General features: G+C 42.1%; 1 protein-coding gene across 2 annotated transcripts in view; it reads right to left on the bottom strand.

The window, feature by feature from the left end:
* KLF3 (KLF transcription factor 3) overlaps positions 1 to 14,787 on the bottom strand; it is a 35,024-nt gene that overhangs the window by 5,679 nt on the left and 14,558 nt on the right. For both annotated transcript variants that reach the window (XM_074349317.1, XM_010962683.3), the window contains exons 2-5: positions 13,920 to 14,015; positions 6,279 to 6,765; positions 5,463 to 5,613; positions 387 to 547 (exon numbers count right to left, since the gene is read on the bottom strand). In XM_074349317.1, the coding sequence (XP_074205418.1) occupies positions 387 to 547; positions 5,463 to 5,613; positions 6,279 to 6,765; positions 13,920 to 13,976 (856 nt within the window). In that variant the 5' untranslated portion in view covers positions 13,977 to 14,015. The remainder of the gene's footprint in view (positions 1 to 386; positions 548 to 5,462; positions 5,614 to 6,278; positions 6,766 to 13,919; positions 14,016 to 14,787) is intronic.

Below are 14,787 nucleotides of genomic sequence, written 5' to 3' on the forward strand. Positions count from 1 at the left end.
TTGTTTTTTTAACCATTGCAAATTTGATAACGTACAACATTTATTAAATGACAGCCCACGGGTAAGGGCACTTCCTCCTCTGTTCCCAGCAGAGGTTCCATGCCCTGCTCTCTCCCTGACTCCAGTGACCACAGAACTGCAAGCAGGTGTGAGGGGCCTTGTGACAGGGATAACCCTGAGTCTAGTCTATTACAAAAACAAATCATGAGCAAAAACTTCACTTCTCACAACTGACAAGAGACATCTGCAGCCAACTACAGTAACTTTCAAGACGCCTGGAAAACTTTCATCATAACAATCTCTGAAAGCCAGAACGCTTGTCTTTAACAGTCCACTACAGTACTTCCAAAGAAAGATGAAGTGAGTCTGGTATATATTTCTAGTACCTGTATGTGTTCTTCTGTGTGCTTTCAAGTGAGAGCTTTTAGTGTACACTTTGTTGCATCCGTCATAATCACATCTGTGTATCCGCCGCTTCCTCTGGGTGTCTGGGGACTCCACAGGTAAAGGTCTCTTCCCGGGCTGCACGATGACTGAAGGGTGATTCCTAGGAAAGCCAATGTCAAATGCAAAATGTTGAGTGAAAGGCTCTTCCTTCCCTTCCGTCTACCAAAAGCATTAACAACACTGGGCAAAAAACAAACAAACAAACAAACCCAACAAAATAAATAAAAACAAATTAGATGATCAACCCAAGAAGCACTGCTATATTCATTCAACAAACATGGAGTGAGCACCTACCATGAGCCAGGCACTGTGCTTGGCACCGGGACACAAAGATGAATAAAAACAGGGTTCCTGCCCTGGAGGAGCTCACACTCTAGGGGGAGACAGACATGTAGATAAGTAAGGACAGTAAGAAGGGTTAGGTGCCACGCTCGAGGGAGGCGCAAAGTGCTAGGAGAGTCTCTTTCCCTCAATAAAAATTTGCCATCTTGTAGAACTTCGTGCTCCTAGGCGATGCTGAACTCTGTACTATGTTTTCTCACAGGTTGCCCTAGTTTCCATTTATTGTTCTTTAGGGGAAGATGTACAAGGTCAAATTCCTAAGTCTCAGGCAACCACACTGTAGGATGTAACTGTTTTAGCCTTTATATAATTGGCATTTCATTTGAGTCTTAAAGAGACTCAATTCACATTTGGTTTTCAAATGCTGGCTCTTCCAAGACGTAAAAAAAAGGTGGCACTGCTGTCATCACAAACCCAGACTTTTACTGTCACTAGTATCCCTGCTCCAAGAGGAACTTCAGGCAGTGCTGGCGGCCAGGCGAGGAGGCCCCTCACCCAGGACGCGGGTGGGCTCCAGGCGCAGGGCCCGCTCCCCCACCGGCTGCCTGGCGTCCTCCCACTCCCGGCTGCTCTCGCCCAGACTCCACTCCCACACCTGCACACCTTCCCATGATGGATTTGAAATTAAATCACATTAAGCATCGTTGCTATGAACTTTCTTTTTCAGGAAATTCTGGTGGAGAGAAAAGGCAGATGGGGAAGAGATGGGAAAAAATTTGTAGTTTTTTCAGGTTTCCTTGCTGGTTGACGTAAGTAATTTAAAAGCTCCAATTCACCCACTTGCTTTCCTAATGCCTAATTACGTGATATACCACAAGTTTATGTAGTTGGCCTCTAACTGTAACCGACTTCTTTTTCTTTTGAATCTAAAATCTAAAGCTCTTAAAATGTTCCAAATAACATATGAATGTTTTGAACAAGTACGTATGGGGGGAAAAAACTGGTGAAAAGAAAAAAAAGAACTTGATGAGGTAAACAAGCAATCTTGTGAGATAAAAAAGAAAAAAAAAAAAAGAGATAAAATTTAGCCATAAAAATCAAGAGAGTCCCTGAAATGAAACTTGTTTTTTATCTTGGTAAAAATGTTAAGAAGTACACATGCCGCATCAACAACTTTTTCAGGCACCCTAAGAAGTGACTAGGAAGCGAATAACAAGTGCATTTTATCTTAAGTAACCTTACTTCTCACTTATTATTAGCAAAGAAAACTCAGTTTTGAGTATCACTTTACCTTCCTACCCCATGCTTAGACAGATGATACAAAAGAATAAAAGAGCCAAGTTTAGACACATGGAAAAGTGAGCACGAACTAGTGACGGGGGTGGAGGGGCTGGGGAAGAAAAAGGACTTCAATTATAGAAAGGTACAAAGAGCAGAGAAAACACAAGTGAGAGGTTTATGTACAGAGTTTTTATAAAGTCGAATTATTAATCTAAGATCCTTCAACAAAAAGAACAGTTATCAGTTTATTTCTAACTTTCAACTTTAATGCCATCGATTGAAAATGTTTCATCTTCACTAAGAGAACTTGAGGAAATAGAATGCTGAGGGGAAAAAAATAAATGGCTAAAGGTATCTCATGTGCCCCTGGGACACAGAGAGAATCCCACATGACTTTAGAAGTCTCTCCCAGTTATTAGGTTTTATGGGTTGGGAATCTGTTTAATAGTTTCTGGGCAGTAGTTACAATTGCTTTTTCAGTTGCTCATTTTATGAAAATGTTACCCTCAAAAAAGGTACCCAACAAGGCTGTGTGCTCCAGCTTTAAATTCCAGCTCTGCCACTAGATAGCCCCTGTGACCCTTGGCAAGGGGGTCCTCTCTGTAAGATGAGGATGAGAATAAAATGACCTCAGGAGGCTTTGTGAGTAATACATGCAGAGCACTTACAAGAATGTTATCTGTTCCAGATGCAAATCTACTGAAAGGTAGCTGCTAATATTTCAAGGTTCAGAAACCCATTTGCATACTTTGCCCCTGCAGCTGTTTAATTTCATGAGGGTTTTTTTGGGGATGTCCCAACATCAGATCAGGAAATCTCTACTCCAGCCAACATCTCCCTCGAAAGCCAGCATCACTCAAGAGTGGTCAGCAGCCCATCTCTAAAGAGCCGGATGTTGGTACAGGCTGCGGCTGGACATCAGAATCCTGGAATCTCACTCGCCCTTTTTGGTCTCACTGCTCAGTTTTAAGGAGGTTGTTTGGGATCATTACAACCCAGAAGTTAGAACAGCTATTAAATATCAGAGACCTGGTCACTGTTTTGAGTTAAGCTCATCCCTCTTAAGTTTGCTACAATTCACACACACAACTCAATGGGAAAATCTGATCCTCCAGCTTCCTGTTCTAAATATATTTTCACACATGTAAATAGATGACAAAAGAAATCTGATATACATTTGAGTGCCTTTAAAAATAATTCTAAAGCTATAATTCTATGATTAACCAAATGAATTTCAAAGCTGTATGTTAAAGCCCGCCCTCTAAAGGGTTTCCTAAGGCAAATGTGACTGGGGTTGTCTCATCAAAGTGATACCAGAAGCCTGGTTTCCAGGGATTCTTTCCTGGCGAGCTGGCTTCCTATGTGGGCTGCTACTGGGCACACTCCAAGGCATTACTTAATCACATCTGTGAGAGAACTACTTGAAGAGTACATGTCCCAGTTGTGGCTAATCTCGTGAATTTTCTGAGAGGCAAGATGCATTCTTAGGTCAGCATTAGAATAAGCACATTACTCATTAATCATTAAAGGCCATTTAGCTTGAGATCATCAAAAGAACACTGCTTGAAATAAGACAGAAGAAAGACGCAGCATCCTCTTCACAGCAGCACTGAGAGCACAGTTGTTGCCTCCCTGCCGTGTTACACTGCTGTGCATACCCAGACCTTGGAATAACCCCTTTTCAGGCAGTGGGCCCCTCCCTCTGTGGGCAGTTGGCTTTATAGCATCTTTTCCATCACCTGTGCTGGGACAATTACAGGTGCAAGCCAAGTTGACAGTTACCTTGCCAGAGACACCCACCATCCTAAAAAAGAGGTAATTCAGCCCCCAAGATGTGTCCATTCTGGTCGGTCTTTCTGTTTTCCCTTTCACTCAAGTGCAGAGCAGATGCAGTTGGCTAGATGCGGGCTGAACATGGCGGGAAGAACACTCATCTGGGAGCAGATCAGGCCAGGTCCCCTCTGCTGTTAACCGTGAGGTTACAGGCGAGTTATTTCTGTCCTGGCTCATCAGTTCTCTATCTGCTCTGACTCCCACGTGCGTTTTGGGAGAGAGATGGCTCCTTTGAAAACACTTGGAAAAGCTTCCTTTTAGGGGGCAAAAGAGCACTATGCAACTGTGAAGGGCAGTGACGTCCAAGTCCATCAGACTCTCTCCCTGCTGACGTGCTTGGGTAAGAAGATTCATTCTCTTCATCTGTCAGGATGACAACCTCTCCTCCCCCAAATACTGACTATAATTCAGTGCAAATAACAACACACGAGGTATTATGAAGGCATCTACTTGGGTTGAATGTGCATACGACTAAAATATATATGAAGTTCCATAAAACAGCTATTCTAAAACCAGAGAATTCACATTCTGTTGCATAATTAACTGTATAAGGGAGAAGGGTGCAGAGAGTAAAAGAGAAAGGTGAGCAGAAAAGTTGGCGAAAAGGTGCTATGGGGAGCAATATGACGGAAGGGAGGCCGAGGAGACAATAATTGTACTTCCTTTGTGCTAAGAAGCCGGCCATTAAATCCAATGTCAAAAGCACCTTAACACCAGAAAAATAATCACAAATAATAATGCAAATAAAGAGGAAACAGAAGCAGCAAGACTAAATGACAGGCCAAGGTCATACAAACAGCGGAGAGCAGAGCTGGGATCCAAGATGTTGTGTCCAAGGGTCACCTTCGTACCCACTACAAACACAGCCTCCAGTGAAGTCCCTGGCAGAAGTCAAGGATATCTATAGTGGCAAATCCCATTCATGAAGTTACTTCGCCTGTGTGCGACACCATCACATTATAAACCGCTGTTCAGGTGCGTGGACGCCAACCAACACAGCGTCAGCTTCCTACTGGGGAGCAGTTCTAAAGCAGCTGAACATTCTAGGGCAGACACGACTGACGAGACCGAAGAGTTCTTTAATGCCGAGCTTCTCTGAGCAATATGGTCAACTTTCTGTGCCACAGGACTGGTTCTGGAGGATCTTTCTTGTGCGTGTGGTCAGCCTGAAAACGCTGATTAAAGCCCTTCCCCATCAGATAAACCCTATACTCTATGAGAAGTAACAGGAAGGATGATGTGGGACCCTTTTCAGGATCTAACCTTAAGTGGAGTATCCAGAACACCAACCTCAATCCACGTAGGGATAAGGATGGGAAACTATACACACATAGTCTGGAAGGACGGGAAAAAACAACATAACACTGATTTATGAGGTAAAGCGGCAATACCGTGGGTGACCAATTCACTGAAAACGTGATGTAGTTATCTCAATGCTGTGTGTGTCACAGAGCACACTGTTTTTGGAGAGATTCTCCCATCTGGCCCAGCGGCTGCCCCGCACGACAAGGTGGTCCCGGCAGTCCACACCACATCCCGCGCTGGAAGCCCGTGCTTCCATTCCAGGCTCCAAGATGCACACCACTACGCAAATGCCGGGCATACCTCAGGATACTTACTCTTGCAACAATGCTTGCGGGGGGGACACTGAGTTCATTAAGGGGGGTGACATTTCTTCAGGATAATAATCTGTCCTCTGTGGTTCGATCCCAGGTTCTATTTTAATTTTTTTCTGTAATATAGGCTTCTCATATGATTCAATTACAGGTACTAAAAAAATAAAAACAGAAAAGTCACTCTATGTACAGTTCACCAATTTCAGCCTTTAAAAGCTTACTGCACAGCTTCTACCTACTACGCCGTTGTGTGTGTATGTATGTGTCTTTGGCAAAATGACAGCAGAAATGAATCTGCGGGGGATTCTTTTTCTCCTGACCATAATTCTGCTAGCAAGCATTGTATGTAGGAAGCTGGACTTTTAAGACATCAACCCCCGGAGGATTTCTTCCTTATGATTTTTGGTTATCTCCTTTTAACCCCAGTCTTCTGCCTCTGACCAGTCAGTGAACAAGGTGGCTCTTAATAGTCATCACTATGGTTTAACAGTATTTCTTAAATGTCTTTTTGCACCAAGAACCATGCTGGCATTCAATAAAGCAAAATAAAGTCAAAATCTCTTATCCCAAAGTTGACAATTACACAGTGAAACTAACTGTTTCATAGTATTAAACAGACAGCCTGATTCTTGGGAGCTCTTCCAGTATCAACACTTAAAAAAAAAAAAAGGAAATGCCTTAGGCAGACTCTAAGTTGACTATTTCCTTAAGAGTTCAACAGCTCTTGGCATCCTTTGCTCCCTCACCCAGACTATCTGGTGAAGACCAGTAAGGACACACAAAGCAGAAGCAGCAGTGTGGGTGAGCAGTGGCGTTTACCTTGCATGCTACTACTGGAATTTTCCATCTCCTCCGACAAGGAGACCATGAGGGGCTGCTGGAGGTGGCTGGTGTACATGAAGGGGACGGGCTGCACCACGACGGGCTGTATGACGGGCAGGATGCCCGGGCTCCGAATCCCGTGCCGGGAGAGCGCCGCGGCCATCACGGGCGGCATGGACAGCGGCACGCTGAAGGGCTGCACGCCCGGTGGTGGTGGCGAGTACTTCTTGACGGGCGGGCTGGGCGAGGGCATGCTCAGCCCGGGCGAGGCTCTCCGGTGTGAGGACTGGAACTTCAGGGAGGACGGAGAGCTCCCAGCCGAGGGCGGTGAACTCCGCTTGTTGACAGTGAGGTCCACCGGCTCCATCTGCATCCCGTGCGACAGGCCTTCCGAGGTCTGGAAGAACTTGTCCGGCAATGGTGTGGAGTAGATGACGCCGTACTTGTTGGGCTTCATCGACTCCATGTAATTAGACGGGTATGACTATTGGCAAAGACAGACAGAAACGTGTCAACAGCCAAGTAAGCACATTTGCTTGAAACACAAATTGAGGTGAACATACACAGCAAGGCTCATTCAGGTATGTGGACTTTGGTAAGTGGTTTGGATTTAGATACACGCTTGACCCTAAAAAATGCTACGACAGCTGGTCTAGTCAAGGTAAGCACTAAGGCTGATGTGTTAACTGTGTCATGAAAAATCTCCAATTCAGTTCTAGGATGATGCCAGTGTTAAGGATGAGGATGACACCTAGAAAGATTCTAAAACAGGTTATGAGACAGAAGGCTTATGGGCCTTTACCACTGGGAGCTGGCATCACGGTTCACCAAGAACTAGCCAAGCCAACTAATCTCGCTGCCGTTCTGATGGGTTTCTTAATTGGCAGGAAGTACTCTCCCTGGCTCTAGTGTCTTCTACCTCAGCAGAAAGACACCGGACACTTCCCACATGCTTGTGTGTACCACAGACAAACAGAGTTGCAAGGCAGTGCCTTTGGTTGGACTTTGGCCACTGACCAATCCATGCCCAGGGTGACCAAGAGTCCTGGTTTACCTGGGACTTTCCTGGCTTTAGCACTAAAAGTCCTACATCCTAGGAAATGGCCCAGACTCAGGCAAACTAGGATGGCCAGCTACCCTACACACCTGTATGTGGGAGGCCACCCACACTAGGGTGTTTACATCCTTGGCCCAACTTGTTCAACGGACTTATTCACAGTTTGAATGGAGCTACAGAGGATGACTTAATTTCCAAACCTGTGGATGACACAGAATTGTAAGAAAGAGCTAATATAATATGACTCAAATAAGGACATGTGATGCTGGAAGCGACTTGCACATAAGGCCCAGCCTTCTCTCCTTGACTCCTTGCTACCCCCTTGTCAAAAGAGGCTGGAGGATAACCTAACAAGATACTGGAGGAGAGACAAAATGGTTTGTTTCCACCCAAGTCTAAGATGTGTTCCACAACTGACCTAATTTATCTTCAAGTACCTTTCTCTCCTATAATATCAGGATAACCTCTCATCTACCAGCTTTAAATATAAATCAATCATAATGTTTGCACACTGTGTCCTTGGCCATGGAATTCACTAAAATTACTTCCATTCCTTAACTAAAACTAAAAAGAAAAGCCCTGTTGTAGAATGCTTTTTGAAAAATTAAATTCAACATAAGCCTTTTTTTTTTACCTGTAGGCATTTTAGAGAAACTGAAATTTTTAGTCATAATATGTCAAGTCTGTCTGCAGAAAATGACCTGTATTTGAATGTTTCACAATCAAAGTGATAAGCAACAAACATACCATGCCTCTCTCTTCCAGCTCTAAAACCCTGTGTGGTTCGTGATTCTGAGGCAACATTAGCTCATGATGCACCCAAGAAAACCCACCAACAGGGCCTTATAATTAAACAGCTTGAATGTACTATTAATTTCTGAGCCTCCCAAGCTCCTCCAGTGGCCACTAACATAAGTTACAAATAACTGTGGGATAGCAGTGGTTTTGACTGGGGCTGCTACTGAGACCACACCTTTTCCTCTCCGGGAGAATCTCCATCTGGCTACGCATCAGAATCCCTGGTGCCACTTTTAAAACTCCAGATGCCCGGTTCCTTCTCTGGGCCAACTGAGCACCAGAGTACTGGACAGAGTACTGGAAAGTAAGGGACCAAGCAAACCTTTATCTGGTTCTGACATTAGTTTCTCATCATTAAGATTATGTGTTTTGTTCTTTTGTCCTTTCTTTCTTGATACAGTGTCATCGTAATCTATATAACCACCTGGAACAGTGGTTCCCGCAGTCTGGTGCACATCTCTCTGAGGGTACCCCAGATACTTAGAGACGGTACACAATGAACATACAGCACTTTAAAATACTTACATGTTTATTTAAATGCGTAAGAAAAAAACCTATGTTTTTTAACAGTAGTAACAAAGTTCCTTTTTAAAATAATTTTATGTTAAAAAAGCAATTCTAGAAAAAATTGAAAAGAATAGATATACACATGTATATGTGTAACTGAATCACTTTGCTGTATACTTGAAACTAATACAACACTGTAAATTAACACACTTTAATTTTTTAAAAAAAGGCAAGAAAAATGACTTCCTAAATATTAGAAGTACAGGTGCATGAGGATATGGCAAAACTTGTCAAAGATGGTACTGGATGCCCACCTTCTAAGAGTTTGTGGGGTTAAGACTAAAATTGGACTCAATGAGATGCCTATGTGATGAACTTAACACACACTGTGGTCCTAGGGGGTCCCTTCTCCTCCTTCCTTACATAACAGGTACACTGTCATGGCTTTGATGCTCCCTATCAGGGTGTCTCAAACTTTACTGAGCACACAAATTCACCTGGGGATCTTGTTAAAATGCAGGTTCTGAATTACTGGGGAGTGAGCCAAGGTGCCATAGACCACCTTTGGAACAGCATAGCCCTAAATGACAGAGGTATACAATACAAATACTAATTTTTAGTATAAAAATTTGGTAAACTGTCTAAACACAATTTAAAGGGTGGGAAAAGATTTTTCACTGTTTAAATAATACTGCTTAAAAACAAGGACATGAGGTTATAAAATCAGGAAACACAAACTACATAAATTATGGTTTTTAAAAATAGCTTTGAGTGATGTATCAGAGATCAAATGAGGAAAAGACTATTTCTACCTTTCTTTAGAAGGAGATACACACTGGTACAACGTAAGGTCAGAGGCCCAAAACAGACAGTAATATTAAAATTAAATAATATTAGAATAGGCAAAATCAAAAGAGGCACCAGGCTTACTAACAAAAAATTATAAATTATGTACAATGAGGGTTTAAGGAAGTAATTAATTACAGGAGGAAAAAGAAGATTACTCCTGGCTCTAAAGTTTAACCAGCTTGATATAATTTTCTAAAAGGCAAAAGTTCTGGTAGGAGAAACAAAAACTCCAGGAAATGGGAGGCAGCGTTCATTGTTTCTCCTCACTGAAATGTAGCTTCTCCCTTATTTTCAGCCCTAATCTTCAAAGACCTCCCTATGACCTAGATTTTAATGCCAAGTTATTGGCAGCTACATAGGAAGCAAAAATGGGGACATACTTCTACTGCTGTCATTGCTGGATTTTCCTATCTGTGGGGTGAGTTTAAGGAAAGCAGGGATTTAGAACCTGGGAGATTTGCAAATTTAATAACAGTCTCAGGTTTCTCAAGCCATAAAGAACCAGCCACCCACAGAGTTAAGTTTTGTAAACATTATGCCCAGCTCTGCAGAGAGCCTGCCCTCCATCAACGCTCCCTGTCCCCTTGACTGGACATGCGGCTTTTGTAAGGCTCTAGGCAGGGCTAAAAGCAGAGGTCCAAACAACTGAGTACACTATTAACTATTTCCCGTCCGACTGCCTCACCTAAGGGTAAAGAAATGTGGTTCTTCAAACTGGCAAATTTCAGAGCAATGTTTACCAGAACCTCCTATGAGACGTGTTTACTGCAACTGTTTGGGTGGAGCGCATGAGCTACTGCAATCGGCTTGCAACAATCTGGTTCTCCAGTGTAAGGACTGACACGGGGCTTGCTGGGGTGTATGCCTTGGGTGGGTATGCCCTGGTAATAGCTGCTTCCTCTCTGCTCCAGATCATTCCTGTCTTCTAACAAAGCAATGCAAAGTGTGGCTGCACCAGCCTGAAATCAGAAACAGAGGCAAGTCTTCTTGCAGAAAGAGTGGCTCTGGCCACAGACGGGCATCCACGGCCCCCCACGCACACCGTTTACCCAAGGAGCCCTGTTTGCTGGAACAGAGCAGCCTGGAGGCGAGACTCAAGCAAGGGTCTCCCCGCCTCACGACCCCCACTAGGGGTGATAATGGGTTTGCTTTTCCAAAACATCTGTTTTTCTCCAAGGCTATCACCTTATATGAAAGTGAGAATTAAGAGTTTCTTATTTTATTGGGAACAGTTTTGGTGAGTTTTCCATTACAAGCTGGTTCCAGTGGATGGAATGACTGCACGATACATGGAAGAGTCTCTGTTTCACTATTCATTAATACGAAAAAAATGTGGACATCCGTGACAGGGCCATGGCAAGTCAAAGGAATCTTCAAACCAAGGGTGGGGTTCCAAGTGCAGGAAGGCGCGGTGCATTTATAAACAAACTCTCTGGAAACAGTAAATGTCATGCCCTTCTCTGCAAACAAAAGTAGAAAGCTCTCTTTCTGCCGGGCTCAGAAAAGTTATGAAAAGTTTGTTAGAACAGGGCAGAAGAACTACTGATTTTTAGTACTTTTCAATCGATAAGATCACAATTTTCACTAAAGAAAAGTAAAAAATACACTTTCTTCAAAAGTAATCTTTCTGTAGGACTAGAATAAGGAAGAGTAATTTAAAAAAGTTTTTCTTTCTCACTTCCTGAATTAAATTCTTTTAATCTTTCAACCTTCTTTGGAAGTGTATTGGTAGAAAGAACTCCTTTACATACATATTTTATATACACCTGCCATTTCATATTTTACAAATTATAATCTCCAATTCCACAAATGAGAAAAAATTGGAGGTTCAGGGAGCTACTGGTGGCTTTGCTGGCGTGGCACTGACAGTAGGAAGCAGAGATCCTCAGCACAGAGGGGAGGGTGTGCTCTGCTCCCAGTTCTTGCAAATTTTAACAGGACAACCCAGAGTCTTACCATTTGCCTCAGGGCACATGGTTTACTACAGGACAGTGTGAAGGCTTACATTTCGTTAGAAAGAAAGACATTTCCTCTCTTTCTCTAAACTATAGCAAAACACCAAACAGGCAGATTGCCTCTGCTCTTCTCTCACCTTATACGAAAAAGGGGAATAAATGAGTCACTATAAAATATTTTTATTCACGTGGAATTAAAACAAAAATCTTCAAATGTCCTACACTGCCTTCACGTTTAGGACAGTGACCTGAATAAATAAAGACTTCAACCTTCAGGCTAAAGGTGGAATTAAAAAGAAAGGAATAAAGGAACAATAAATCAGGTTTTCATACACTCCACCTATGAAGGCAGGAAAGATGAAATTTGAAGATTTAAGAGTGGAAACAAAAGCTTTTCATGTAATTTTGTTATGAAAAATAATCCCAATGCCCTACTACTCCCCCAAATGTTTCAGTTCACTGAGATTTTGCTGAATTAAGAAGAAACTTCATTGTAAGGACTGAAACTATCTTTTGGTGAAATGATCTAATTAAATTCTATAAGCATCAGTTGAAGTTGAAAACTGGAGCATGAAGGAGAAAAAGAACATTAAATTGCAAAAATACTTCTACATATTTTAACTTCATGTATTAATATAAGTTAGAGCGTTACAAGTATAACTATTACTTCAAATTCATTTTATGTCCATTTTTTTTCAGCAAAGTGCATTTCCTTGCCTTAATTGTATCCTGCCAACTTCATTTTAGCTTTAAATTAGGCTCCGGTGCCACATTCTCATGCTTGATTAAAAGCATTGGAAGTATAATGAATAGTAAAATGCATCACTGATGGTTCTGCATCATTTATAAAATTAATCATATTCTTCAGTACTAAAAAACTTCATATTTCAAGGATATAATTAATGGGGAAATTTTATACCTTAATTTTCCTCCAATGTGATTATGTAATAGTTGGGGGAAAGGAGTTGATGACTATGATGACAACATGAGTAACATTAGAAGTCAATTTAGTTTTCTGATTAATAATTCTTATTGTTGTTATTATCATATTCAGACACACGGTTATCCAGTTATCGTGTGAGAATGTAAATGTTATTTCCTTAAAGGTACTCTGACTTAAATTTTCACTGCACACAGTGGTAAACACTTCACTGGCTTAGTAATCTCTATGGCAACTCAGTTCCAAGGGCCTTGGAGTGACCCCGGAGTCTTGTATAAACAGTTTTGGCAGGAACCTCCACAGCCAATGCAGAAGGATGATCTAATTTTTGCAAGCGTGTCATTACCAACCTTCAGATATACAACTCAGGCCAAGTTTTTCCCCCTGTGAGTATTTTCCAAGCCCGCAAAAGAAAAGAGCAAGGCAGAGTTGGGAGCGTGGCTTTGTTATTTCATATTTACTAACCCAGATCCCCTCAAGTCTCAACCACTCCCTGCTTTGAAGTCGGACACCTTTCGGTGGTCCCCCGTGTCCCACCGGCACAGCAGTGATGCATCTACATAAACACCTGGACTAACCACTGGTTCCCTGGTGGCCCAGAAGCAGGTAGAGGGGCCTGGCTCCCGGGAGGGGCTAGCTTAGCACTAAGGTGTTGAAAACGACAGTGAACCTAATTCCCTCCCAGCCAGAACTCTTCCAAGTGAAGCAGGGATTCATTCCACCCTCACACCAAGTTCGTTCTTTTGCTAGCTTCCTCCCAGGTCCCTCTCATACCCTCACAGCTCCATATGGCTGCAGTGATTTTAAGCAAATCATTTTATTCTTAATATATTTTTACATGCAAAAGAACTGAAGAGTTTTTCCCTTCAGGTTTTATCTTTTTGATCAGCCCCGTGAAGGACATCCTGAACACTACATGAGACAAAATGGAATATTTTTTTTCTCCAGTATGAAAAAAAAAAAATGACATTCACAAACATGTTTAAAAAACTCTTCTATATAGTCTGGGCGGTGATCTGCAGTAAAAACACCTCTAAGTAAACATGTTCATGATGCAGACTTCTTGTAAGTACATTTGGAAACTGCTTCCTTATCATGATAAACACTGCATACAGGTTTTTTTTTTTTAATGTCCCTAGACGCATATTAATTTTTAAAAATCAACCTGGCCAACCTTTTTCTTTTCTTCTTTCTTCTTTTTTTGCCAAAACCAATAATCCTGAGAGCTCAAATTAAAAAACTGGTAACTGAGAGGTTTTTGTAAATTGACTTCTATTATGACTAGATTCGCCTGTGGTTCAAGTTCTACGCTGATCATCTCTGGGGCGTGGGGAGGGCGCTTAAGGAAACACGAATCCCATTACATGGGGTACAGTCACTAGGAGGGTGTTTACCCCACTTACTACCAGAGGCTTTCAGAAAAGTTTGCCCACCAAATGCCTGTCAAGTAACTTTAAGGAATAATGCCACCACAGTAAGGTAATTGACACTTGGAATGAATAAGGAGAGACATTCAGTTTTGGAAAACTTACCACCGAGACAGGGTCCATGGCCTCTTGCTTGACAGGGACGGGGTCAAACATGAGCATTCTCTTAGTTATGCTTTCTAGGGTGCTCTGGTGATTGGCCTAGGAAACAAAACAAGGTGTCCGCCTAAATCCCAAGGGTACTTTCAATATAAACCAGTAAAAATAAAATATAATATTCCTCACCCCCCCACCCCAACTCCTTCCTCTCCTCTGCCCCCGGAATGGCTGGAATTTGCTTCCTGTACCTATGAAAGATGCCATTTTATGTAACGAAAGCCAGACCCCATGGTCATAACCAGGTGAGCACCAACTAGCGTTTCTAACTCAAATACACAAACCATGACATTCTGGAACAATGGGGACAGCCTCTTCTGAGCAGTGAAGCTTGCTTACAATTACCATGCATCTCAACAGAAGTTCACACCATATATGAATGTTAAACACCTTTCCTTGTCTCCTTATGTTCATAACAGAAAAATCAGAAAGAAACAAGACAGGCAAAAAGACAACCTAGAACCGACCACCATGAATATCCTTTTTAAAAAAAAAAATCCCTCCAAACTCTTTTTCATATGGATTATAGTATGTATACTGTATAGTAACCATAACATCACTTGGCAATTTAGTGGGAAAACGTTTCTTTCTCATTAAGTTTGGTTGTATACCATCAAATTCAAGGTGCCACTGTGTGAACAAATTAGACTTAAAAAAATTCCTTTCATTGGGCATTTAGGTTGCTTCTAAATTTTCACCACTGCAGACAGCAATGAGCATCTTTATACTTACACCTTCCCACACATTCTTAATTAATTTTTAGGGTAAATTTTATGAAAGGGTGAATGAGAAGCCATGTACATTTTTCCAGAGCATC

The sequence above is a fragment of the Camelus bactrianus genome, chromosome 2, assembly GCF_048773025.1.
Source record: "Camelus bactrianus isolate YW-2024 breed Bactrian camel chromosome 2, ASM4877302v1, whole genome shotgun sequence".
In the NCBI taxonomy this organism is placed as follows: domain Eukaryota; kingdom Metazoa; phylum Chordata; class Mammalia; order Artiodactyla; family Camelidae; genus Camelus; species Camelus bactrianus.